The sequence below is a fragment of the Cornus florida genome, unplaced genomic scaffold, assembly GCF_030987335.1.
Source record: "Cornus florida cultivar Cherokee Brave unplaced genomic scaffold, ASM3098733v1 CherokeeBrave_3.0.0_Hap2_Chr01, whole genome shotgun sequence".
NCBI lineage: Eukaryota > Viridiplantae > Streptophyta > Magnoliopsida > Cornales > Cornaceae > Cornus > Cornus florida.
In genome coordinates this window covers 92846476-92873103 of record NW_026775571.1, presented here as the reverse complement: position 1 = coordinate 92873103, position 26628 = coordinate 92846476, and the positions used below count along the sequence as shown (strand labels likewise).

The 26628-nt window shown below is 36.0% G+C and overlaps 2 protein-coding genes across 2 annotated transcripts; both read left to right on the top strand.

Annotated features, from left to right (window-relative positions):
- Window positions 1–6979: 6979 nt before the first annotated feature.
- Window positions 6980–9301, top strand: LOC132277520 (uncharacterized). Its single transcript, XM_059779378.1, has one exon. The coding sequence runs from the start codon at window positions 6980–6982 to the stop codon at window positions 9299–9301; it is 2322 nt and encodes a 773-aa protein (XP_059635361.1).
- A 2632-nt stretch (window positions 9302–11933) lies between these two features.
- LOC132306655 (uncharacterized) lies at window positions 11934–17723 on the top strand. The gene is made up of 3 exons (XM_059804131.1): window positions 11934–12211; window positions 12317–12461; window positions 15225–17723. Exon 3 carries the CDS (start codon window positions 15256–15258, stop codon window positions 17515–17517), a length of 2262 nt encoding a protein of 753 aa, XP_059660114.1. The 5' UTR covers window positions 11934–12211; window positions 12317–12461; window positions 15225–15255; the 3' UTR covers window positions 17518–17723.
- The last annotated feature ends 8905 nt before the right edge of the window (window positions 17724–26628 follow it).

Genomic DNA, 26628 nt, shown 5'->3' with positions numbered 1-26628 from the left:
GTGAAATGAAAGGGTTGCAGATGATGGGACTTAGCCGTCAGTTTTTTTCCCTCCAAAACTATTAGGGACAATTTAGTAATTTCAAATCAAAGATATTCTTTATGTGATATTAATAAAATATTGAAGGGTGTTTTAGTCATTTAACATAGTCAAGGGCCGGAATAAAATGTCGATCAGTTTGGGGGGAGGTTAGTGTAATATTTGAAACGTTAGGGGTACCGCTTGTAATTAGGCCTAACTCCAGGGGAGGTAAGTGTAATTGCCCCGGGGAGAGAATAAGGGGAACTAATGTTACCAACTCAATATTTTTTGATAAAACCCTCCTCAAGTTGTAAGGCTTGGCTAGAGGTTTTTCATCTCTACCTATTATTACACCTCAATATTTATGAGACTGAGTTTTCGGTGAAAGAAGTTAACGAGGCTAAAGCAATGGGGATTGTAAAGTTTACACAATAGCCTATAGATTAGTTTTGGAGTTGCCACATGTGTTTTAGGTCAACTTAAACAAATGGTTTTTGAAGATCAATGTACTAATAGATTGATTTTCTAATAACTTACTTGGTATTTGAAAATCGTATTACAAAATGCCTTTTTGAACTAGTGACTTTGTAACCATGTTACAAGAGCATGATCACAATTGTAGAGGCTCCGTTTACTACCCACAAAACTTTCATAAATATTGTGACTACATTTTGTTGTATCATTCCCCTATCTTTACCAAATTTGGTTATAGTGTTGTCAGTTGTGTCCACAAATAAAAATTGAAGCTAGAAGTAGAGGCAAGGCTATATCAAGAAATAGAAGAGTGCATGGTTTTTGATGGTGTATACTAAAAATGGAACGAGTTTTAACCAATGAAAACATGTTTTGGAAAACCACAAAAATTAAATATATATATAAAAAATTTTAATCAAAGAAAACGTGCTTTGGAAAACCAAAATTGTAACAAGTTTGTTTCAAGAAAAGAGAAAACAACATAAACAAATTTCTAAAAATATAGAGAACAAACTACAGGATTGCAATTCATTTCCTTCTGGGGGGTTTTTCGTGATATATTAGAAGAGTTGTTTTATGTATTAGTCATCTCATGAACTTTACTTACAAATAAGAAAATATTATTTATATTAAAACAAAGGGGTGATTTTCTTAAAAAATGATTTTAGAAAAATAGTTATGGGAATTATTTTTTAAAGTAGAATAATAAGAAAATATGTTTTTAGGCCTTCTTGGAGTTAGTAGGTTTTGTTGGTCATTTTTGGGTAGATTTGGATAACTTTGTTACCCCCTAAAGGACTCCGACATTTTTAGATGAAAAAAGTAATTAAATTACTCCAACTTGTATCATATTTTTATTTATGCATGCATGGAAGCGAAATAACACCTAGGAAATGATACATCACATTAAGAAAAAGTGTGGTTTCTAGTTTCGAAAACTTTGGTTGTAAACCTTGTGCTTGCTAAGGATGTTTCCTCCCATTCATATCCCTTCATATTTTCCACTCTTTTGTCCTTTTATTTTCCCTTTTACCTATTTTTGTCTCCAAAAGCATTCTGAATATGAATGTTACACGTATTAATTGGTATAGAGATTCATCTTAGTTGACTGATAGACTGCTTCTTTAGAAATGAAGGTTATAAATATATCAAGAGAGTAACATGACCGCTAAGGAAACAATCTTTTGGCAATTATCAGGCTTGTTTTCCTACAACATGACATGGTCAAGGCGCTGTTGCATTGTCGGAAAGCTTTTTGTTTTAACATGTTGATGTAAGAGGAGGTGGAAGCACTAATGATCGATGCTGCAACTTCAGGCCTTTGCACTTTGGTTAGTAAAGTGCCGAACTCTTTTCATTGGTTTGGTAATAAACCAAGGGTACGTTTGCATTTAAGGATTTGGGTTAGATAGATTTAAAATCTTGGACCCAAATCCATGGAACTCGTTTGGATGTTTATTTTGGCTTATGGTTTTTAAATCCAGGCAAATCTGAGCATGGTTTTTAAATCCATGGGACCCAAAACCGTGGATTTGAAAAAATAACTCGAGAGGTGTTATTTGCGAAATCCGTGTCGACTCTCGATTTTGACCTCGATCCCAAACTTTCAGCACCAGCATAGCTTTCTGAGGTACGTATCTCGCTCTTACACACAGACACTCTCTCTTTCTCTCTAATTTTTTTGCTCCTGAGTTTATTCGAAACTCCAACCCTAATTTCATTGAATTCAACAATAATATCTTCTTTTTGTGTGTACATATATGTGATATCAAAATGACCATCCCTGTTAATGCAATAATGCCCATCCCTGTCTCAATGTGTGAAATCTGGGAAGAAATTGAATGTTCAAGAGGTAGCTTCCTAAAACTGTTTGTTATATTAACTGTAATATGATGGTTCGTCACCTCCCTCATAATGAAACATTAATATCAGATATTCAATTTCTTCTCTTTATTACTTTTTCATGGCTGCCAAACATCCATTGTCAATTGAAATCTACGTTATGTGACAATGTTCGATTATTGCTTCAGTTTTAGTGGGTTGTTTCATAGACTCATACCATTTATGAATAAATTGTTTTTGTTCCATTTCGTTTTATGACTGCATTCTTGCAGATTTTTCAGATAGGTTATATTATCTAGAAAGTTATCCTTTTGAAAAATTTCTAAAATGTCAGTAGGGTGGTTTAGGCAGTGAAGATTGTGGCACTGTAGCTACTATATAGCTTTAATGTGAACTGTTAATTTGACTATATCTTGTTTATTTATTATGGTTATGCTCAAGCAGCTTTCATCTAGTGAACTCTAATTGTTTATGAACTAGGTTTATGAAATCAATTATAAAATGTTTGTATATTTTGTAGGCAATCCTAATGTGCGTGGCATGCAAAATGAAGTGATAGCGAATTGGGTGGCATTGTTTTCCTTTGTAGGGAGGATAGAGCCACTAGCCATGGTGCAGCAACATTTGAAGGAGCGGACAATTGAAGAAGAAAAATAATGCAAAATTATATTCTTTTGGCACCGCCATTAGGGCGACCTTCACCTCAAGCCAATGTTGTGACCGAAGTGACAAACTTAGTAAGAAAAACAAGAATGGTCTTGACCTACCAGTTTGGAGATGCATGAGGTGGTCACTGAAGTGCCTGAACTAACTAGAGAATGAGCGGCAATTTGGAGCAGTTCGATTTGTTGAAATCTCTTTTTGTTATTTCTACCTTTTGTTATTATTCAATATGCTAAAATCAAACACTTGTTTCTCTGCTACGATGTTGTACGTTTTCTTTTAGGTCATGGGGTTTATGATGTAATAATATCTTGTGATGTTTGGACAAAAAGCAGACTAGATACATGGTGGTATACAACATTGTGTTTTTCTTTTTCTTGTTATATATATATGTTTGTAAATAAATATATATCTGTCACACTTCCCGATATGAACTTTTAATATAGAAAGGAGGAAATACTATTTGAATGGGTATGAATAAGGCTGTCGTAAGTGAAAGACTATTTTTTCACCGGCAAGAAAGGACATTAATATATATATATATATATATATATATATATATATTTATATTTAGAAACATTGAGTACAACCACACTAGTTATATTTAGAAACATTGAATACAACCACACTAACTTTCGACACCCTTCAACTCTTATCTATCAACAACAACCACCACCTTCCAGACTCAACCGGAGAAAAGACTCCGAAAGTCTTGCGAACTGCAACTTTTTGAAAGTTACTTTTGACCCACTGGATAGGGAAATATGGATACATATTTTGACGAGAAGAGTCAGCTACAACTTTTTCAAAGTCCTCCCCAAGGACCCCAACTTTCATAATTACAAATATTTATAAAATAAAAAAAAATAGAAACATGTTGCAGATATGAGCTACACTTCATTTATAAGGCCCGAAAATTTTGTAGATTATAAACTTGACCCACTGGATGGGGAAATATAAATCCATATTTTGATGAGAAGAGTTAGCTACAACTTTTTCAAAGTCCTCCCCATTCCCCAAGGACCGAGCTTTGATAATTATAAATATTTACAAAATAAAAAAATTAAAAACATGTTTTAGATTTGGGCTCCACTTCATTTATAAGCCGTGGAAATTTTGTAGATCATAAATACTCTATCCATTCCAAAAAAAAAAAAAAAAAAAAAAAATTGTCCAATCTTTTATTTTTTGACGGTTCAAAAATAATAGAGGGTTTTATTTATGACTTTAGTCCTATTCTATTTGAATGGTTGCACTGAGTAAAATACTCCTACGACTCATGTCCTTGGTCATTATGCAGGCCCTAGGACAGTTGGATTGCGATGTGATGTGAAAGCGGTGTGATGTGAAAGGAAGAGCGTGACAAGTCACAGGTGGTCCCTTAAATCTTACAGTATATTCTACATATATGATTGTTTGCATTTAAATTTGATAATAAAAAGACTTACAGATCATTTAAATATCTTCTTATTATGCTGATAAATTTATCCAATAATCTAATATAGAAAATATTTGAAAATTTGCAAATTAATTATTAGAGTATCTTCAAAAATTGTCCAATAAATAAACAATTAATCACGTGTCATACTCAAGATCTTACGTAACTTTTACAAATCCATTGATTCACTGATGGAATGAGAAAGAGGGAGAAGAGAGAAAATATGATGATGTGATTGTGTAAAAGGATTAAATAAAATATATAATAATTTTACACATTAATGAGGTGACAATATATTTTAATATGTTGAAAAAAAAAAATTATTTACCACACACATAAACTCTTATCAATCAGCAACAATCACCACCTTCCCCACTCAAAGTTTATTTCAAATTTGAAGAGCAAAGACTCCACCACTAAGAGCATGTGCCACGGGCTCGCGAAATCCCAAATTTCGCGAGCTTAAGGCCCTTTGCCCGTGCAGCGGCCTAGCCAAAAATGGTGGGGCCCAGTTTGCCTCGCAGGGCGGCTCACGGTATTCAGCGAGCTGACCCTCAAATGCTAATTTTTTTTTTTTTTTTTTTTTTTTTTTTTTCTGCAAAATGGCACCATTGTTGGTTGCCTTTTTTGTTTTATTCTGACGCTTCTGGAACAATGCCTTAAGGCACTGTTTGGCAGAATTTTTTTTTTTTTTTTTTTTTTTTTTTTTTTAAAAGAACCTAGATATAGGTTATTTTGAGCTCTTTTTTTTTTTTTTTTTAAAAAAAAAACATAATAAAATTTATTAAATAAAAATATATATTGTTTAGGTACTGTTTGTCAAAAATTAATTTTATTTAGGCCAAAAATAAATTAAAAAAGCTTTTTTTTTTCCCTTAAAATTTGTTTTTATTTTTTATTTGTTTGCTTTAAATTTTAAATGTATACCACAAACAATGCATTTGGCCGTTAAGACACTGTTTGACTAACACAAATAGTGCTTTAACGGCTATAATTTTTTTTAAAAAAATATATAATTTTTTTTTAAACTTTTTTAAAAAAAAAAATTTAAAATTACAAATTCATTTACTTATTCTCATAAGATTTTGTAATCTTTATTTTCTTATTCCAATTTATTATTTTTAATCTTAAAAAACCATTATATAATAAAAATTCTATTACACGAAATGTCATAACATCTTAAAAGCAAACAAAATACAACATAAATTAAACATCTTTATTACCATAGCAGTTCCACAAATTTTTCACAAATCATTCCTCAACCACGTATTTGTCTCTCTGTTGCGAATCTGAAGTTGGCGAGAGAATATGTGTGCCGCTAAAACCAATGGGTATCGACTTAAAAATATAGCCGTTTAGGAAATTTTTTTTTTTAAAAAAAAAAAAAAAAAATTCGGAGAGCCTGATGGAGTGCATGTTTCTAGAGAGTGAAAGCTGCTGACGTGATTTTTGAAATTGCTGACGTGACTCTTGAAAAAGCTGATGTGGCATTTTTAAAGAGTTGGTGCAGATGGCCTAAGCCACAAAGTTTTGCGAGTTACAACTTTTTCAATGTCCACTGTTGACCCACTGGATGGGGGCATATAGATGGAATATTACATATAAGTGGTACTAATGACTCATTTTTATCATTTAATGAAGTCAAAATCTCACAGTTTCAAAAAAATAAACATATGAAAAAGGCTGTTTACTCTCATAGAAGTATCACATTTAAACATATAAATATCACTTTTTGTGCACACAGATACCATTTTTTATCATCACGTAGTTCAAATAAAAAATCTAAAGTCCAAATAAAAAATCTATTGAGCCTCTTCCCATACTTATGAATTCTAGTGCACTCCGAAATGATACAAATGAATAATTATTTTGAACTACTTGAATTGTTTTGCTCCTGCATCTTCCGAGAGGGAAAAAAAAAAAAAAAAAAAAATTCTGAAAGTTGTTTCTTGAACTCAAAAGAGGATAGTTGGATTCACCTAAGTACTAAAGAATGTATTGAATTAATTGGAGTTCACATAAACATAATCGAAAAAAAAAGAAAAGAAAAAAAGAAAGGAATTATAATTGAAAGATATTTAATAAAAAACTTGCTGAACTTGAAATCTTATTCATATAGAAAGACGTCAAATATTATCGGTGTTTTTCGTTTGAGTTTCGGTATAATTTTTTAGCAAATTTTTATTATTATTTTATTTTACAACTTTTTTTTGGCATAGTTGTTTTTTATGTCTGTGAAAAGCAATAATGGATTTTTTTTATTGCTCGATTGGTCCCCTTTCCTACAAGTGAAACCACTCGCGTCTTTGTTGAGTGTACTCTAAACATTACAAAGTTGACTCTATTTGTTTAGTCTTTCTATAATGGCTAGTATTACACTGTATATACACAACGTGTACTTTCTATAATGGTTATTACACCGTTATATACACAACTTGTAGGGGTACATGTGTGTGTGAGTTCATTATTGCTTGGGGCTGCCAACCAGCAAATTCTCACACACACTGTTCTTCTGCCATTGAACCTCCTTGTTCCTACACTATGTCAGCTGAACCCCTTTCATCTTCACATGTAGTTCCTTCCACCGAAATCGTACCGGTCAATGACTCCAATCCCCATCCTTCTTCCGTCAGCAATTTTACAGAAATCACGACAGCCCCAAATCAAATCGTCAATAAAGCAAACTCCAAACCAATTCCATCAGATCAAAGCTCCGAACCAAAACCAAGTGACAACAAAAAGGTGAACGTTCAAGCCAACGGCACAAATGAGCATAATGAAGTTGAGGTGCTTCGCAACTGGATCGATTCAGATCTCAAATTCATCGAAAAGACCTCCAATACGATCAACAATTACAAAGATCAAATCGAGGAGGTTTCGAGTAAGTTCAAGGAGATTAAAGAAACCGGAAGTCGGGATGACTTTCGCGCCCTCAAGAAGATGGTGACGAAATTGAAGCAGCAGATCTCTTCCAAGAACAAAGATGAGTCCACGCGCTCCAATGCAAAAGTCAAACTTGGCAATGACAACAAGTCGCTCGACAAAATGCCCAAGTTGTACGAGGAGCCATTGTTCGAGTGTAGCCCGGCATTTCAAGATTTTCAGCTACTTTATAATAGCCTCGAAACGGAATTGAAGCTGTGTTTATTGTGTTTTTCAGTGTTCCCGGAAGATGCTGTCATAAAGAAGAGGCTTATGGTCTATTGGTGGATTGGAGAGGGTTTTATACCGCCAATTCCAGTGATTGGGCCAGCTCCGAAGACTGAAACCGCGGAGGAGTTGGGCAATGAGTTCTTCAACGAGCTTATGGTGAAGGGCTTCATCGAGCCGTACTATGAAAAGCGCAGCCTGGAAGTGCACAGCTGCAAGATGCATCCTTTTGTTCGTTCTGCAGTAATTATGCTCGCCAAGAAGGCCAAGTTCTTTGATTTTGATGAAAAGGGGAATGTCACTGGGAAATTCTCCAATTCTCTCCGGGCATGCTTAGCGGGTGAAGGGTTGATAGAGATTCAGAATTTGGAGCCCCTTCATATGGTGTTCAATGTTAATGAGCCTTCGGTTGAATTCAAGCTTGAATGGTTTCTGAAGATGATAAATGTCAATGTTCTTTATTTGGGAAGGTGGCAGGCCTCAGCCACACATCACATTGAAGTTGATGATCTTAAATTTTTGGAAGGGTTGATGAAGATGAAGCACTTGAGACTTTTTAGCCTTCAAGGAGTTTCTAGAATTACAGAGCTTCCCAAGTCCATTTCAAGGCTTGGGAATCTGACGATCCTTGATCTCAGAGCCTGTCATAGTCTTGAAGTACTTCCAGATGGAATTGGCTCGCTCAAGAGTTTGACACACTTGGACATGTCTGAGTGTTACTTGCTAGATCAGATGCCAAAGGGGCTTGCATCACTCTCCCAACTCCAAGTTCTCAAGGGATTCTTTGTTGGAAAGTCCAAGGGCAAAAGTTCCTGTACTCTTGACGACTTGGCAAAATTGCGTAAGCTGAAAAAATTGAGTGTTTACACAGGTCTGAAGCACTTCCCAGCAGAGGCAGATCTTTTTGCTTTTCAACACTTTGAAGGGCTATGCAAGCTGACAATAGCATGGGGTCGGGGCTCTTTAGAAGATGAAACGGATAAAAGTGGTAAGCAAGCTAAAGATGCTGGAAAATCAACGGCACCAAACAACACGAACCAAGAAAATAAAGGCTGTTCACAAGCTAAAGAAGACAAGACGGCTGAGCAAGCGAAAGATGCTGGAAAATCAACAGCACCAGACAAGATGAACCCAGATAATAAAGGCTCTTCACAAGCCAAAGAAGACAAGAAGGCGAAGCAGGAGAGTGGTGCCTCGAAGACGAGAGCTGCAGACACCCTGACTGAAGAGAAGAAAGGAGGTATCACAAAGAAAGGCGATAGTACAGCCGCAGAAGCAACAGCAGCTTCTGATAAACCAACGCTTTTTCGCCCAGCTATCAAAAGATCACATGCCTTTAAGCATAAGGCCTTTAAGCTTCCGACACTTCCTTCACAGCTCAAAAAACTGGATCTTCAGTGTTACCCTATGAATATTTCACCCAGTTGGCTGATGCCTGCCAATCTGAAGGGCCTAGAGAAACTCTACATCAGGGGAGGGAAATTTTCTGACCTGGGTCAATTTCAGGACAAGGGGGGAATAGTCATGCCAGAACAACACAAGTGGAATGTTGAGGTATTGCGTCTCAAATACTTGAATGAATTAGAGATGGATTGGAGAGAACTGCGGGAGTTATTTCCAAAATTGATTTTCTTGGAGAAAGTAAAATGCCCCAAACTTGCTTTCTTCCCATGTGATGAGAAGGGAGTGTGGATTAACAGAGCAAAGAAATGAAAGCAGTGGCAAGAATTTGCATCATGAATTTGTATGGTCTTTTTTTTTTTTTTTTTTTTTTTTTTTTTTTTTTTTCATGTCATTTGATAGTGGCTAATGCTGTGTATTCTGTTCAGTTTCTTAGTTCTTCATCTGTTTAATTTTTGTGGATTTCACAAATTGGTGATTTTTTCTTGCACCTTCAGCCGCAATAAACTGTATGTGTGTTTTTGTTACACCAAGCCATGTGAAATATTTTTGGCGATCAGTACATCTTTACAATTGATCTATCAGAGTCTTGTGTCTACTTTCCTAATAAAAATGTAAAAATGTAATTTGAGGAGTAACAAAGAGCATGTATTTTCACTTTGATATAAAGCAATCAAAGATTGAATGATAAGTTGAACTGTACAAATAAAAGATGAGGATTTTAGTTTTTATTTGGAAAAAAAAAAAAAAAAAACCTTCTAAGATCAAGTAATCAACTGCAAGAATTTTAGACTTGCTCCTGTGGATGTGAAGGGAAAACATTGACAGCCTATTAGAGTTGGCCTTTCTATTGACCTCAATTGCAGGGTTGATATTCTTATCTCTGTGGTTCTACGTAGCTTAGTGCAGCCTTCGACAGAGATCATTTCCATTAAGTTGACCTTAAATTGTGGGTAGAAGCCCTTATTGAGTTCAGATGAAACGAGTCCCATACGCACACGTGTCGGGCAAATGCCCATTGCATATCCTGATCGTCCAAGTTTGCTTGAACCCATGGACATTCTGTTGGGAAGCAATGTCTCCAGCACTACCACTGCACTATGAGCAATAAGAACCTGTTGAAGTAATGATAATGGATGTTGAGGAAAATGAAACTGTTTTTCTTTTTCCATCATGCACGGGGCACGTGCCCCTGAGTTGGTCAACAACCTATAATATATATGGTAATTTTTTTTAAAATTTCTATATATATGAAAAAATTTATACAGTGCCCCCTCAAATTTTTAGTTCCTAAAATTATATATATATTTTTTCTTTTATTTTTTACATTCCTTAAATTTTCTTAGTAGAAAAAGTCAAATTTTTCTTCCTCAATTGAAACTTTTTAATTATTTCCTTTTAAAGTTCTCTCATTTTTCTTTCCTTTTATATTTTAATAATTTTTTTCTTTTTTGTCTTTTGAATTTTATAGTTGTTATATATATATACTCCGAATTATTATTATTTTTTTGACAGCGTGCCCCCTCTCGCTTGAAATCTTGACTTCGTCACTATGCACATCTGCACCAATTTATTTTCCCCAGCAATTTCAGTAGCCTTATTTACTCATACATAGGTTTTAGCATCTGGTATCGTGCGGACGAAAATTAGTAAAAATGGAGATGAGAACATCGTTTAGATTTATATCTGTACTTAAAATTGGAATTATCGGACATAGAAAGGGGCCTCCAGCCTCCAAAAGGATAATTCCTTTGGAGCAGTGATGTTGACTGTCACGATTGATCAATAGACGGGGTTGGCATAGTCGATACTGTCCATAACATTCCTCCTTCTATCATGTGCAATTGGAGTGTCACACTAGGCGATTGATTTGAATGGTTTAGAAATATTAAAAACCAAATAAGAAGCAATTTGAGGTAATTAAATTATGTCAGCCATTTCATTAGTTTGCCGAGTTTATCCTGTATGATATGTGCTTCTGGTACATCTAATTGAAGGTAATGGTGACCATTATGGGACGACCATAACATAGGACTTTCCAACTGTTGTGGTTCGTGAAACACTTCCACATTTCTTTTTCCAACTAACTAGTGTGAATGAATTGTTGCTATAATGGAGACTTGGAAATGTCTTCCCTTTTAGGTCTCACATTTCTTCTGTTTAAATATATACTAAAAAATAAAACTTCCACTTGATGTATAATAATAAAACTTTGTTGTTAGACTACAAAATAAAAAATCCACTGGATGCATAATAATAAAACTTTATTGTTAGATTCTCTTTTTGGAATTTTGTATTTACATGTTATGAAACTTCCACTTGATTCATTAGGTTTTGATTATTAAATTTCTGTTTAATGTGCCTACCTTAGTGTCACACCCCGCAAGGTTCAAGTCCGTGACACTAGGTTGTCTTAGTTTGAGGCATTAAAAGATTAATATCTGCTACCGTATATTTTAAACCACGTTCCAACCCGATCAATTTCTCAAGAATATTTTTCAATCACAAATGCAGCTCAACTTCCTTGAATAGAGACCTGAAAATAATTATTCTTGATAATCTAAAAATTAATATCACTCTTTGGAATTTTTTTCATATGTATTGAAAAGATTATGCTTGGGCTCATTGCTGGGTTTTTTGACTATTGGATGGGTCATGGGCCCAATTATTCATTTGTCTGTTTCTCTTTCTTTTTTGCTTTTACTTTCTTTGTTCCCTTTTCATTTGGAAAAAGATGTCTGAAACTTTTAATTAGTGTGAATTAATTGAAGAGGACTATTACAGCACATGCTTGAGCATGGCCCAGGACAGGTCATACACCTGATTGATTTATTTATACTCATGTCAAATACTTATAAAATATGTCAGAGGTAAAAAAAAAACAAAAAAAAATTTGATGACATACTTTAATGAATAAAAGGTTAATGCCAGATGTTTTGATAAGTTAACAATTTCCTACTGTGAGAAAAGAAAGGAATCACTCTGCGAAGGCTGGACCTGAGGTGTTGACTGCCGGAGAAGTTATGGCCACAACAATAATGTGGGGGAAATTGCTACAAGTAGTGTACCCAGCATAACAAAAATCACGACCAAAAGTTACTTAGATTCTCAAGGCTAAATGAAGAAATTGGGTAGAGTTGGGAAGGGGTGATGGGGGTTATACAAATTATCTTATTTGCTGCTAATTTTATACCGACATTCGTATCTATAAACACATCTGAGGTAACTCTTTTGACTTGGGGTCACTCAGGTTTTACTTTCCATAAATTTCTGCTGTTCATGTGATTTGTTGTTGTATGCCTGAACCAAAGATTTGTGTTGTTGCAGCTTTGAAGTGGTTTATACATACAACAGATCTTGACAACCCAATCAAGAGAGAGTTCAACAAATGATTTTAGAGAAGGACCTTGCCTTCAGTTGGAGAAGAAAAGCCATTTGCTACTGGAAAGGACTTCCTGAATGCAGTAATTAGGTTTAAGCTCTTACTACTTTATTTCTTGGTTTATGATTTTTATTCGATCCCCCTTTTTCCGTAGCGAGTTGAATTAACTATTGAAATACCAGTAATATTTTTGCAGACTCAACAAGATAGAATTGTAAGCAAGACCTAAAAGAGATGACAACCATAGGGAATCACAATATTAAACTACTAGTTGCAGAAGTGAATAGTTTGTTATTCACAAAAAAAAAAAAAAAAAAAAAAAAAAAAATACAGTGAAAAAATATAACACTGAATAATTTGTTTTCTGGTATTGTTGACTACTCCAATTCTTGGTGATTAAAGTCATGCTGACTCTTGATATTACTATAATGGGACTCTTCAATGAATTCACACCAATGATACATCAGTAGCTGGGGGGATTTGCGTTCTTTTGAAGCAAATCCTTCAATCTAAAAAATGGGTGTACAGGGGAACTAAATTGGCCGCTAGGTACTGTTCAGTCGACCCTGTTATTTGATAGCCTCACAAAGTTCAAGCAGTAGATACCGTTCAATTTCCTAAGCCAATTAAGCACTTCATAAGACTCTACTCCTTTTCCCCCACTATATAGGAGAAGTTATATAGACCCTAAGCCAATTAAGCACTTCGTAAGGCTATATAGGAGAAGTTATATAGACCCTAAGCCAATTAAGCACTTCATAAGGCTATATAGGAGAAGTTTTTGTTTCCAATGTTAAACTTCTTGAATAGACCTTGGTTTAGATCATACCATCCATCTAGGATTAAGATCTGCTAGCAATACCATAATTTTGTACATAGTTGATGTTCTTACAACTTTGATGGTGTCAAGCACTGGGACATGAATGAACTTGTTATTTGGAAAAATATAAAAATAAAAATGAAGAAGTCCACATTCGAAATCTTTATATATAAACAATATAGTACAATAGATAAAATGAGGACATACCCCCATTACAAAAACCAGAGTCCAAATAGAATGGATAACAAAATCCTAGGACTAACAATTGGAATAAAGAACCTAGATACCAAAGATCACAGAATGTCTTCGGGACATACCTCCAAGGCATCTAAAACTTCCCACAAGATAACTTTCATTAAGCTATTAGGATCTATATGCCTGGAGTTATGAACTCTCTCATTCCTCTCCACCCAGAGAAAATACAAAGTGGCTATAAACAAAAGCTTGAACATTTTATTCCTGAAGCTTTTTGATGAAAACTGCTGGAAGAAGTATATGGCCAAATAGTTGTAAGAATTTTATATGTGTTATCTTCTTTTTCTGTTCACATGGCAGTAATGCTCAAGAACTTCTGCTTAATATATTTTTCAAAAAAAGCTGAGTTCCAAGATCATAAAGATTTCATATTTTGCATCAAAGAATTTAAACCCATTGTATCTATATTTTCCCTGACTGAAAAAGGAAAAATGAATTTTCGGTTCTAAGAAAGCTAGTGACTTTTAGCTGGCCAGTTCTCTTATTTTTAAAGTATGTACTCTTACTATGTACTATTTGTTGCTCACTAGCTGCTAACGTCACTACAATAATAAGTCACAAAATCCAGTTGGCTCTGATATTATCAAGAAAATTTAGAAATGAAACTTCCATCATAGACTCAATAATTTAATTAGTCAATGTTGACCAAATATTGTATGCATCATAGTGATTTAAAATAGTAAGCCATGAATTGACTTTTTATGTAGACTGCATTTGGTGTATATGCTCTGTATAACACACTGACAATGAATACCTCTTCTTTGAAGGCTGTGTAAACAGACCATAGTATAGACCACCCCCCAAAATTTTGAGAAACCTAAGACATATGCTCTTTTATTTTTGTCTGCACATACATCTCCATAAATAGTCTATAAGTATGTGGATATGTGATTTTATAGTCTATAGATACATACATGTTTTAGCTTTTTTGCATTGTTGCATCAAAACTCTCGTTCTTCATCTGCACTCTTTGTGCAGATCATGGGTAAAGATGAGATAGCTAGATGAGAGATGAATAAGGAATCACTTTCAAACGGAGAGCTAATTCAACTCCTTGATGTTGTCATCGTGGGAGCATTTGATGAAGTTATTAAAAATCTATAATGATCTTACCAATATGATATATCAGGAGATTAGATAGTGATTGAAATAATTTGTGTGTTTAGATATGAAATATGATGAAGAGCATTTGATAAAGCAATAGAAAGTGTAAGATTAGTTTTTTTTTTTTTAGAATTTGTTATCATACAGTCATAATTAAAATGTTCAATTGATTCAAATTTACTTATAATATTCAATAAAATGTTGAATATTGGTTAACTTTGACTGATTTGTTAATGATTGAAAAAAGGTAATGAATACGATAACTGATTTTGGGTACACTTCGCATATTCATTACATGCAAACATTATCTGATACCGGAATTTAAAATTATTTTCATACTCAGTTTCTTTTCTTTATTTTACCCTTTTAATCTTGATTTTTTTATATATTTTTTCAAATATTTATCTATGCCATTTGTATGTGCTTAATAGGTAACGCAATATTCTTCATTTACAAGTAATCTTATCTTAGGAATTATAGTTTGAATTTTTATTTAGATTTCAACTGTAAATAAAAATATATTATAAATTATACAGTTTATAAAAAAATATATTTTTCATACAATTAATTTGGCCCCCCAAATCAAACTTCCTGGGTTCTCACTTGTGTAAATTCACTAAATTGTGCTTATGATTTGTATCATCTCAAGAACTAAAAAGGTTTTGCTCCACCAGGGTAAGAGAGGAAGGAATCCTAAAGGAGGATATGGAACTCCCTTGGAAGCAGTTTTGGGACTTATGGAATCTCCGAGCCTTTATTATCTTAAGCCTTTCATTGCAAACCTTCTTAATTATATTTTCCCCCCTGAGAAAGAGAACGGCAAACAATTGGATAATCATGCCCCTCTGGTCGGCATACTTGCTTGCAGACTGGGCTGCAAACTTCGCTGTCGGACTCATCTCTAACAGCCAAGGCAACACAATTCGTCATGAAAATACTGAAGCTCTTCTGGCATTTTGGGCTCCATTTTTTCTGGTACACCTTGGTGGTCCGGATACCATAACTGCTTTTGCTCTCGAGGATAATGAGCTGTGGCTCAGGCACTTGCTTGGCCTCATATTCCAGTGTGTGGCTACTCTTTATGTCTTCTTTCAATCGCTACCCGATAAGTTCGATAACAAGCTATGGATCCCAACAATGATCATGTTTATCCCAGGAATTATCAAGTACTCTGAGCGGACGCGTTCTCTGTATCTCGCAAGCTTGGGTAGTTTCCGGGAATCCATGCTTACAGAGCCTGATCCTGGGCCTGACTATGCCAAGCTCATGGATGAATACTTTTCAAAGAAAGAATCAAAACTTCCAACACGGATCGTGATGATTGCAGAACCTGATAGAGTAATCAAAGCTGCCACTGCAGCCACAGTAGATGATTTGACTGACTTACAAGTGGTGCAACATGCCTATCGCTTTTTTAATACTTTCAAGGGGCTTATTGCTGATCTGATATTCAGTTTTCGTGAGCGCAACCAAAGCCGAGACTTCTTCCTGAAAAGAAGAGCAGAAGATGCTTTTAAAGTGATAGAGGTCGAACTGAATTTTATCTATGAAGTTCTCTACACAAAGGTCAGTGTGGTGCATTGCACATTGGGGTATATTTGCAGGTTTATTTCCTTCATTTCCGTAGTTGTATCCCTTTTACTCTTCCATTCCAATAAGAAGAATGGATTCCGTGGGTTTGATGTTAAAATTACCTATGCGTTGCTCGGTGGTGCCATGGCCTTGGATGCAATTGCTCTATTCATGCTCATTTTCTCTGATTGGACCATTGTAGCCCTCACTAAGTCACCCGAGGATAACTCTAAGGATAATTCAGTTGCTGCTAAAATCCTTACCTTCATGCTGTCAGTCAAGAGGGGAAGGTGGTTTGAAGTCTTGCGCCGCAGGTGGTGTGAATCTGTCTCGAAATACAATTTAATATATTATTGCCTCCATCAACGTTTGAAAATGAAAGAAAAACTCATTGGTTATTTGGGCCTTACCAACTTCTTAGATGGGCTAAAATATGTGCAGAAGGAACCTTTCTCTGAAGGGTTAAGAGACTTCATCTTCAAGGAGCTGCAAACAAAATCTTCAATGGCAGACGATTTAGAAACTGCCAAGGAACTATCTTCAGCCAGAGGTGATTGGATTCTTCGGATTAAAGGTTGCAGCACCTTACTTCCATACATTGTTGATGTGGATTATGATGAAAGCCTTCTATTATGGCATATTGCAACTGAACTCTGCTATAATGATGATACTGGTGAAGGAAATGCTAGAAACAATACTGGTGCAGGCAAAAGTTCACCGCACTGTTGTTGCTTGTATTTACCGGGAAAAAATACTGGTGAAGGAAATGCTAATAACAAAACTGGTGAAGGCAATGCTTCTAAGAAGTATCGTGATTTTTCCAAGCTCTTGTCAGATTACATGTTATATCTTCTAGTTATGCAGCCAACAATGATGTCTGCAGTGGCTGGTATTGGTCAAATAAGATTCAGAGATACCTGTGCTGAAACCAAGAAATTTTTTCGTAGAAGGAAATCAGAACAGGGACAGGAACAGACACGAGCCTTTCCAAATATCTTTGCTGTTAAGAAATTCTTCTGCAGAGATAAATCAAAAGAGGATAAGGAACAGAGAAGTGCCTGCAAGAGTATCCTGGATGTTAATACAGAAGTTAAACCAGTTACTGTGAAAGGAGATAGAAGCAAATCTGTGTTGTTTGATGCATGCAGGCTGGCTAAAGAGCTGAAAGAGTTGGATGAGAAAGGGAAAGATAAATGGGAAATAATCAGCAGAGTGTGGGTAGAATTGTTGTCTTATGCTGCGAGTCATTGCAGAGCAAATAGTCATGCTCAGCTCCTGAGTAGGGGTGGAGAGCTCATCACTTTGATTTGGTTATTAATGGCTCATCTTGGCTTGGGGGATCAATTTCAAATAAGTGAAGGTCATGCAAGAGCAAAACTTATTGTGAGGAAATAGATAAATCAGTATGTGGTATCAATTGATTGATGACATGTCTTAATTGTCAGTGACAATGGGAGATGATATTTGGTGTTTTTGTGAAAAACTTATTTTGATCTCTCTCATTTTGTTGTTTCAGTTTTCAAGAAAATCAAAGGCCTGTAATATATGAATTTACATATTTATTTCTACAGTACAGAGGCCTCCTACTTGTAACTTCTAAATATGCAGTAATGTGGCAAAGAATATACAATGACAATGCATGCTCTGACCACATCTGGTACTAAGCCAGTGTGTGGAATGCAACCATTCAATTACTTTTGGCTTGAGAGAAAATTTTGTGCAAAACAGATCTTTTATTTCTCCGAAACCAGGTGTAACGAAATTTGAACTCGTCACAAGAGGTCATTGATTATCTAATATGGGTTATTATTTGATGCTGATGGTTTAAAACCTACATTAAGGCATGCACTCTTGAACAGATTTTATATGCTTGTCTTCCCATAAGCTCATTTTTCATTTCAGATGCAATTGGAGCCTCCATGGCATGGACTCGCCTTTCCTTTGTATGTGCATTTGTGGTGTGTTTGTGTAAGGTCCATAGTGAATGTTTTGCTTTAAAAGCATTGGAAGTGGACTTTGTCTGGTTTGGTACTTCCAAGTACCCAACCGCCATTAGCAAGATGGTACGATTTTTCCTTTCTTTGAGCCTATGATGAGTTGAAAAGTTGGAGTGGATTGATTTCATAGCGAGAGTGCCCTTGTGATAAACTTGTCTAAACATTAATAAAACACACATGTATGCATAAACATTTTATGATGAAAATATAAGAACTATAAAAGTTCATGCGTGGAAGTATATTTTGATAAATGCTAGGCTCTTTATCTTCTAACATGAACTTGTGTCCCAAATCAAGAAAATGAGGAAATGGAGTTATGTGCAGAACTCTTTTTCAATTAATCATTAAGTTTAAGGGGAAAAATCATGGCTAGACACTCAAACTGAGATTCAAAGAACTCTGCATTCATATTATTCCAGAGAAGAGATTGTACATGTAGTCACAAATTCACAATGAATAGAATATATATATATATATATTAATAAAAATTTGCTCCCTGAACAATTAAAACCTCCTCACAAACATAAATAGAAATAAGTGATTCATTTCAGTTACCTCAAGTTGTCCAAATCCAAACGTTGATTCTTTCTTATCTCATCTCTCACTACAAGCTTTGTGAAAGTTGGAGAGTTGGTGACTTTGAACTAGACTCTAATGAACGGATAGTTGGAATCATATGCCCGTTTACTTTTCTGAAATCAATGGCATTTCATATTAAAAAAAAAAAATGAAATAGAATTTTTTAGAGAGGCAAGAGTTTACTTTAACATGGTGGAAGATTAGTTGCACATGATTGGTCATGTGCTGTGATTAAAAACCTTACAAGTTGAATATATATATTTATAATATCCGCACACATGTTTATACATTTATGTCTATGAATAGTTGACCTCCTGCATCCTATCATTTGCAAAAATAAATAATAATAATAATGCATGCAATCCATAGGCATAGTAGATATAAGCAAAGTACTCTAAAATATATTTGTTTACCAGTTTCAGTTATTCTCATTTCTGTTTTCTTTCTTGTTGTTCGTGTAGCGACCCTAAATTGATATTATTTTTTTAAAAAAAAATTTGCATGACCTCTACTAAAAAGGGATCTTTTAAGTATTCAACCTGTTCCAACACACAATACAAAAAAAATATAATACATTTCCCAAAACAATAACATCAACAACCTCCTCAAGTTAGCCCATCATCGCCATCCCACTCAACACAAAATATATTTATATAGTCTCGCTTCCCTTCAAAATACCAACAAGAGTTATAGTTTACAATATATGACCATGGCTTGCAAAATGTATACACTTCACTATGGTTTTGAGACTTTACAAAAGTGTGGCAAATATACAAAAGATAGCAAAAAAAATATACTCGTAGTCCTCCTTAAGTTTGTGATGGTTTAGTGTCCACAATTTCTTTCCCGAGTTCTGAAAAAAAATATTAAATGATAGGGTGAGCATAAAGCTCAGTAGGTGGTGTCTAAGACACACCTCTTGTGGCCCCGTGAATCCAAATAATGAATAGGAATAGAGGATAGGGGTCATGCTATGCCGGAAAAGAATACAATGTAAATTCCAATTTCAAATAAACAATGCCTTGCCATGATATGCCAAAAATCCAAAGAAACATTTGTCTTTTGGTCAAAATAAGCATAAACAGTAGTTTAAAAGAATAAAAATCTTTCGATTTATAAATTAGAATTCTTTGAAAAAATTTTTGAGTCCGGTCGCGAGGTCTGAATATTAAGTATGAATCATAGTTCAAATATTTCTTAATTTATTTCATATATTCCGTGTTCCAGTCATGTATGTCGCTCCCCATTTTAAAATTCAAATTCATCGCTTTTCAAACTGTTAATATAACCCGTCATTTGGTGATTCCACAGCGACACGAGAGAAGGATTGGCTACTGTCCCTGACCCTTAGTGCCCCCGCGGCGTCATTTAGGGCCCAACTAGCTCAACCACACTAAGGCGATCTCCCTAGTTCCTTCTAGGTTATATTAACACACCGGCCTTTTGTTGTAGGCAAACTAAATAAGTTGTAGGTGATCCTCCCAACTGCCTCCCAAATCAAGTACACATGCCTGAAACATATCCTCCAAAATCTGGATGGTACGCTCTGACTGGTCGTCCGTATGTGGTTGGAATATCGTACTAAGGTGCAACGATGAACCAAACGCTGCTTGAAGTCCTTCTCAGAACTTCGAAGTAAACTTGGCATCCCTATCTGAAACGATAGCCACTGGAACTCCGTGCAACCTCATAATCTCTTTCACATAAAGAACACCAAGTGCCTCTGTGTCATCTGTTACCTTAATAGGCAAAAAGTGAGCCGTCTTGTTCAATCTGTCAATGATGACTCATACGGCCTCGTTGCCTCTCCGTGACCTTGGAAGACCTGTCACAAAATCCATAGCAATATGCTCCCATTTCCACTGTGCTACAGGCAATGGCTACAGTAAACCTGCTGGACTCTGATACTCGGCTTTCATCTGTTGACAGGTAAGGCATCTAGCCACAAACTGTGCAACATCTTTCTTCATTTCGTTTCACCAATACTGACATCTCAAATTGCGATACATCTTGGTACCACCTGGATGAACTGCAAAGCGGGAAGTGTGAATCTCCCGTAGGACATCCTCACGACAAACTGTGGAACAACCAACAAACCCTTGTACCGTAGACTTCCATCTGCATGTAAGGTCCAATCTTTTACTGTCTTACTACTGGAGATCAAGGTGTAAGTGGCATCCAAATCCGAATCCTGTCTTTGCGACTCAATCACTCGTCTGACAAGAGTAGGCTGAGCCACAAGACTAAACAAGAATGCCGACTCAATGCCATCGTCATCATAGCAACACAATCCTATCTCTGCTAAGTCTTCAAGCATCTTCTATTTCCGAATAGCCAAACCGGCCAGAGTCCCACGAGATTTTCGGCTTAAGGCATCTGCTACCACATTTACCTTGCCCGGATGATACTACAAGTCAAAATTGTAATCTTCCAAGAACTTAACCCATCGCCTTTGTCTGTTGTTTAAGTCCTTTTAGGAGAAAAGGTACTTGAGACTCTTCTGATCCGAGAACACCTTAAATCTCTCACCATACAAGTAATGTCTCCAATACTTCAAAGCAAACACGACTGTCATTAACTCTAGATCATGAGTAGGGTAGTTAAGCTCGTGAGTTTTCAACTGTCGAGACCCATAAGCCACTACTCTACCATCCTGCATCAATACACAACCCAAACCATCACATGAAGCATCAACATAACTCACATAACCCAAGCCACACTCGGATATCACCAACACTGGAGCTGTAGTCAATCTTGTTTTCAATTCATGAAAGGAAGACTCGCAGGCTTCATTCTATGTAAACTTGATCCCTTTTCGGGTCAAGCGAGTCATAGGCGCTGCCAAGCGAGAAAAATCCTTCACAAATCTTCAGTAGTAACCCGCTAAACTAAGAAAACTGTGAATCTCAAACATATTCTTAGGTTGCTCCCAATTCACAACTGCCTCTATCTTTGATGGATCAACCTATACTCCACCCTCTGAAACAACATGCCCTAAAAACTTCACCTCTTGTAGCCAAAACTCACACTTCTCATATTTGACATACAATCGGTGCCTCCATAAAATCTGTAATACAATACTTAAATGGATCTCGTGCTCCTCCCGAGATCGTGAATACACAAGAATGTCATCCACGAAAATTACCACAAACTGGTCCAAGTAATCATGAAAGACGCGGTTCATCAAGTTCATGAATGCTGCTGGTGCATTAGTCAAGCCAAAAAGCATAACAAGGAACTCATAGTGTCCATACCGTGTACGGAACGCTGTCTTCGGAATATCCTAATCCCTAACTCACAACTGATAGTACCCTGACCTCAAGTCAATCTTCGAGAAATAACTGGCTCCCTTCAACTGATCAAATAAATCATCTATTCTTGGTAAATGATACTTGTTCTTGATAGTGGCATGATTTAACTTTCGGTAATCAATGCACAACCTCAAAGAATCATCTTTCTTCTTAGCAAACAAGACCGGTGCGCCACACGGTGACACACTCGGTCGGATGAAACCTGTAATACCCCTAGTTTCAAAAAAATATAATTGGCAATTAATTATTTTATTTTATTGTATTTTAGTTGTTTGTGTGTGCTTAAGTGTTTTTAATTAATTGTTTAAAGGTTTTTAAATTACAATTTTGACTATTTGCTTGATTGTCTAGATGTTTAATTGTTTTAATTGAATTGTTGTTTTAATTCAATTATATGCTTAGGTGGCATTTGAATGTGTAATTAAATGTGTTATTTTATTTATTTATCTTTAAAACGATGTTGGGCTTGGATAGGATTAACGAACTATTTGAATAATGTAAATGGGTACAGTTTTTACCCATGGAAGTATATACATGTATATATGGGTATATATGTATATAGAGTAGTTTTAATTATTGGTATTTATTAATAATTAAACTGATATTGTTTATCATAATTTAATATATGTTATAAATTTAGGGTTACGTGTATTTTCTCACGTATTTTGCCGACTTGGATTATAACTTTTGTGGTTGTTCTTTTCTTTCTAAGATTAAAATTAGCATTAAGGTTTTAGTTTTCTAAACCTATAAATATATCATTAGACGTTGGCTTAGGGTTAGGAATCAATAAAACTTCATTCACAAACACTCGTTCACAAACAGAGAGTTATAGAAAGAAAACAGAGAGAGAGATTGTAAGGAAAATAGAGAGTTGTGCCGACAGGGTTCGGCTGCGGATTAAAGGATGGACCTAGGAGAAGGGAAGGTGGAGCAATAGGAGATTGACAGTGAATTGGACGTCGTTGGAAAATCTAGGAAGACGGTGACAAGGTTTTTATTTAAAAACCATAGAGGCAAGTTCTTTTCTTCCTCTTTCCCGTTGGCTCGTGTTCTGTGCACCTAGATAGTCTCTAGGGTTTAATTAATCATTAACTGAGTTTTACATGTATAAGATATGCTATATTGGCGATCTGTATGTGTTGCAAATCCACTCTGTTTCAGTTGTGTTTGTTTGAGTTCCAGTGTTATTCTTTAAGCATGCTAAACTACTATTGTTGTAATTACTGTAACTGCTTTTAACCACTGTAAACCAACCATGGGGATGCTACTGGGATTAGATAAGACTCCTAAGTTCAGTATTGAAGGGGAACAAATGGGTTGGAATGGCCGGAGATGGAGCAGACGGATTGAAACAGAGTGCATCGGAGCAGGAGGCTCTCACGCATGTAGAGCCGGCTCCAAGGTTATTGGAGCCGGCTCCAGGCTTATTAGAGCCTGCTCCCAAAGTCTTGGAGCAGGCTCTCTTCAATAGTGAACATTCTATTATTAATTTTTTTTTTTTACGAGTTGTGGTTACTGTTGGAGCATGGGAACTATTCTGAAAATTTTGGGACTTCACAGAGGAATTAAAGGGTTTATTTTGGGTGTTATTAAGACCTTAGATTAGTAAAAGTTAGCCTCTGAGTTAGTGGGACAAACAATATTAAATTAGTAAACTTTTTATACTGTTAACGGATGAAAGACGGATTAATTGTTTAACTAAATTTTAGCAATTTAATGGGATTTAGGATGGTTATAAAACTTAATTTAAATGCATGATAGGGTAATCTATGTATTTGTTTTGATCTATACATGCTTTGGGATGCTAATTGTTGAAATATTAAACCTTTTCTACAATTACTTGGACTATGGATTTGGATTTTAATTACTAGACTATTAAACTGTTTATGCAATTACTTGGATTAAATGCTTGGATTTTAATTACTGAATTATTAAATTGTTTATGCAATTACTTGGATTATGAATTTGGACTTTTATTGTTGGACTATTAAACTGTTTTAGCAATTACAGGGATGGTGTTTTGGGATTATAATTGATGTACTGTTTTAATTCTGTTTTATCAACTATTTGGATTATGTGGACTTATGTGATGTACTGATTGAGTTGTTGCATCATTTACAGATTATATGCATGGTATACACCGGTATGGGACGGTGGTATACGGAGGGACGAATTAGATCAAAACGCTAATTCCAACCCATTCATGCATACGGAATGGATTAACTAAAATAGTTAAATCCTACATGGATGCATGTCCTGTCAATTAAAACAGTTAAACGACATAATGGATGGTTGTTTATATTTCTGTATTGGGAAGGGTAGGGATTTAATTAAAACATTTAAATCCTAATTATATGTCGTGTCTGAGCGACGAATAGTTGACTGGTAACATTGTATTTGGATGGAGGTTATATATGTATTTATGATACCGCGATATGAGCTTGAGTCTCAGGATCGTTGGTTAAGGTGCGTATATGCAGTGGATGCGTAGCTGACTATAGTAGGTTGAGGTGTACCCTGCTTGGTCTAGGTACTCATGCCCACCTTTGGGCGAGTTTTCGCATGTTACCTTCTATTCAGTTTGAGACCCCTACTGTGGCTCAGTGAATGTCCCTTAGTGTGGATATATATATTTTACGGACTATATAGATATGGTTGAGACATCTAGGGTGTATCTGCGTATCGGGTCTCTATTTAGATTGTAGTTAGGATAGAACTTGTTCGTGGGCCTGATCTACTATTATTTTTTAAGGAATCGGACAATTGTGGGTTTTAGAGTTTGTTCGTGCTAAGCAGAGACGGTCACTCACTCATCCGACAACGTAGGAGTTTCTTCGGGTTTTAGCATCGGAGTTCTTCAGTTGTTGATTTCAGTGTTGGAGTTTATTAGGGGTCCACTAGATGGATTCCCGAGTTGTATTAGAAATGGAAAATTTGGATGTATCAGAATAATTCTTTATTAATAAAATTTTATTCTGAGGTTTCAGTATTTGTGTTATCATTCTAGTTTCTTTTTCAGCAATTTATTTATTCCTGTTTTCTTAATTGTATTCTGCGTTCGTTTATTACTAATTGGTTTGATATCCTCGGATAATCGGGCGTGGGGCTGGCCAACCCGCATCTGGAAATCCGGGGGTATCACAAAACCCTTCATCCTCAAATCATCAAGTTGCTTTTTCAATTCTTCCAACTCAACTGGTGCCATACGATACAGTGCCATAGAAATCGGCGCGGTACCAGACATCAAATCAATAGTAAACTCCACTTCTTGGTATGGAGGCAACTCTGTCAAATCATCCGGAAACACATCTAGAAAATCACGAACAACTACATGATAATCTTCTTCCACAAATCATCTTCTTCGGCTAGAAGACTAGCGAAGAAGTAATCACCACGACTCCATCCATGAACTCCATAAAACGATGTAGTGTATGAATCACTCCGATCTCCTACGAAAAAAAAAATAGTCTCCCTCAAGAGTGCAAACTGTGACTCTACCTCTGAAACAGTCAACCGTGGCACGAAAGGAAGCTAACCAATCTATCCCGAGAGTGACATCAAAGCTAGTCATCTCCAAGAGGATAAGGTTAAACACAAAAGTCCGCTTGGCTATCACAATGGAACAATCCTTCACAATTCGGCTCAAGGACACTGAAACCCCAACAGGTGTATCAACATATAACGCCCGATCCATGAAACTGACCTCTAACCCTGATGCAAGTGCAAATGATGATGAAATGAAGGAATGAGATGCACCAGAGTCAAAGAGAACATGAGCCCAAGAACTAAACATTGGAAAGATACCTCAGAGAACTGATAGACCAGGAGATGTATCAGTCTGAGCGAGTGCAAAAACACATCCCTGTGGTGCCTGTGCCTGAGAACTACCAACCTGAACATCTGACTGCTGCACTGATATAGTAGGAGTATCCCTACTAACTGGCCGTGAACGCTTAGAAGACATAGTAGGCTGTGGTGGTGGCGGTGGTCTGAAACCTGATTGAACTATAGCCGACTATGACGGCGTATGCCGTGACCCTTTGCCACTAATGGTGCCTGCTCCCTGACTCGGACAGTCTCGAATCAAGTGGCCCTGCTGACCATACCCATAACAAGCTCTCGGAGCTGAAGAAACTAAAGACGATCTCATGGGGCAATTGGACTTGTAATGTCTAGGCTGCTGACATTGAAATTAAACGACTCCATTCTTATCAGACCCTGTTGGCATAGGAGTGGTAGAAGCGAATCATGTAGACTGCTGCCTCTGAAACTGAGACAAACCACCCCTGTTCCTTTTCCATGAAGGTCCCTCTGAAAATGACCCTTCATTCCTCTTTTGCTTCCACTACTCCCTTCTTGCATCTTTATCTTTGGCCTCCGCCTCTAGCATCAATGCTTTTTCTACTGCCTCAGAATAAACCTTGATGTACTGTGCCGTTATCAACAGCCTCATTTTGTAATCAAGCCCGGAGACAAACTTCCGAGTCTTATCAACTTCATTGCTCACCATCTCTGGAACAAAGCGAGATAGAGAGGTGAACTTGTTCTCATACTCGGTTACCAAAATATTACCTTAGATAAGGCCATTAAACTGATCCCTAAGCTCCCATCTCTTA

Bases quoted from the DNA above. Each gene is read 5' to 3' on its own strand.
- LOC132277520 (XM_059779378.1), top strand. From the start codon at position 6,980: ATGTCAGCTGAACCCCTTTCATCTTCACATGTAGTTCCTTCCACCGAA.
- LOC132306655 (XM_059804131.1), top strand. From the start codon at position 15,256: ATGGAACTCCCTTGGAAGCAGTTTTGGGACTTATGGAATCTCCGAGCC.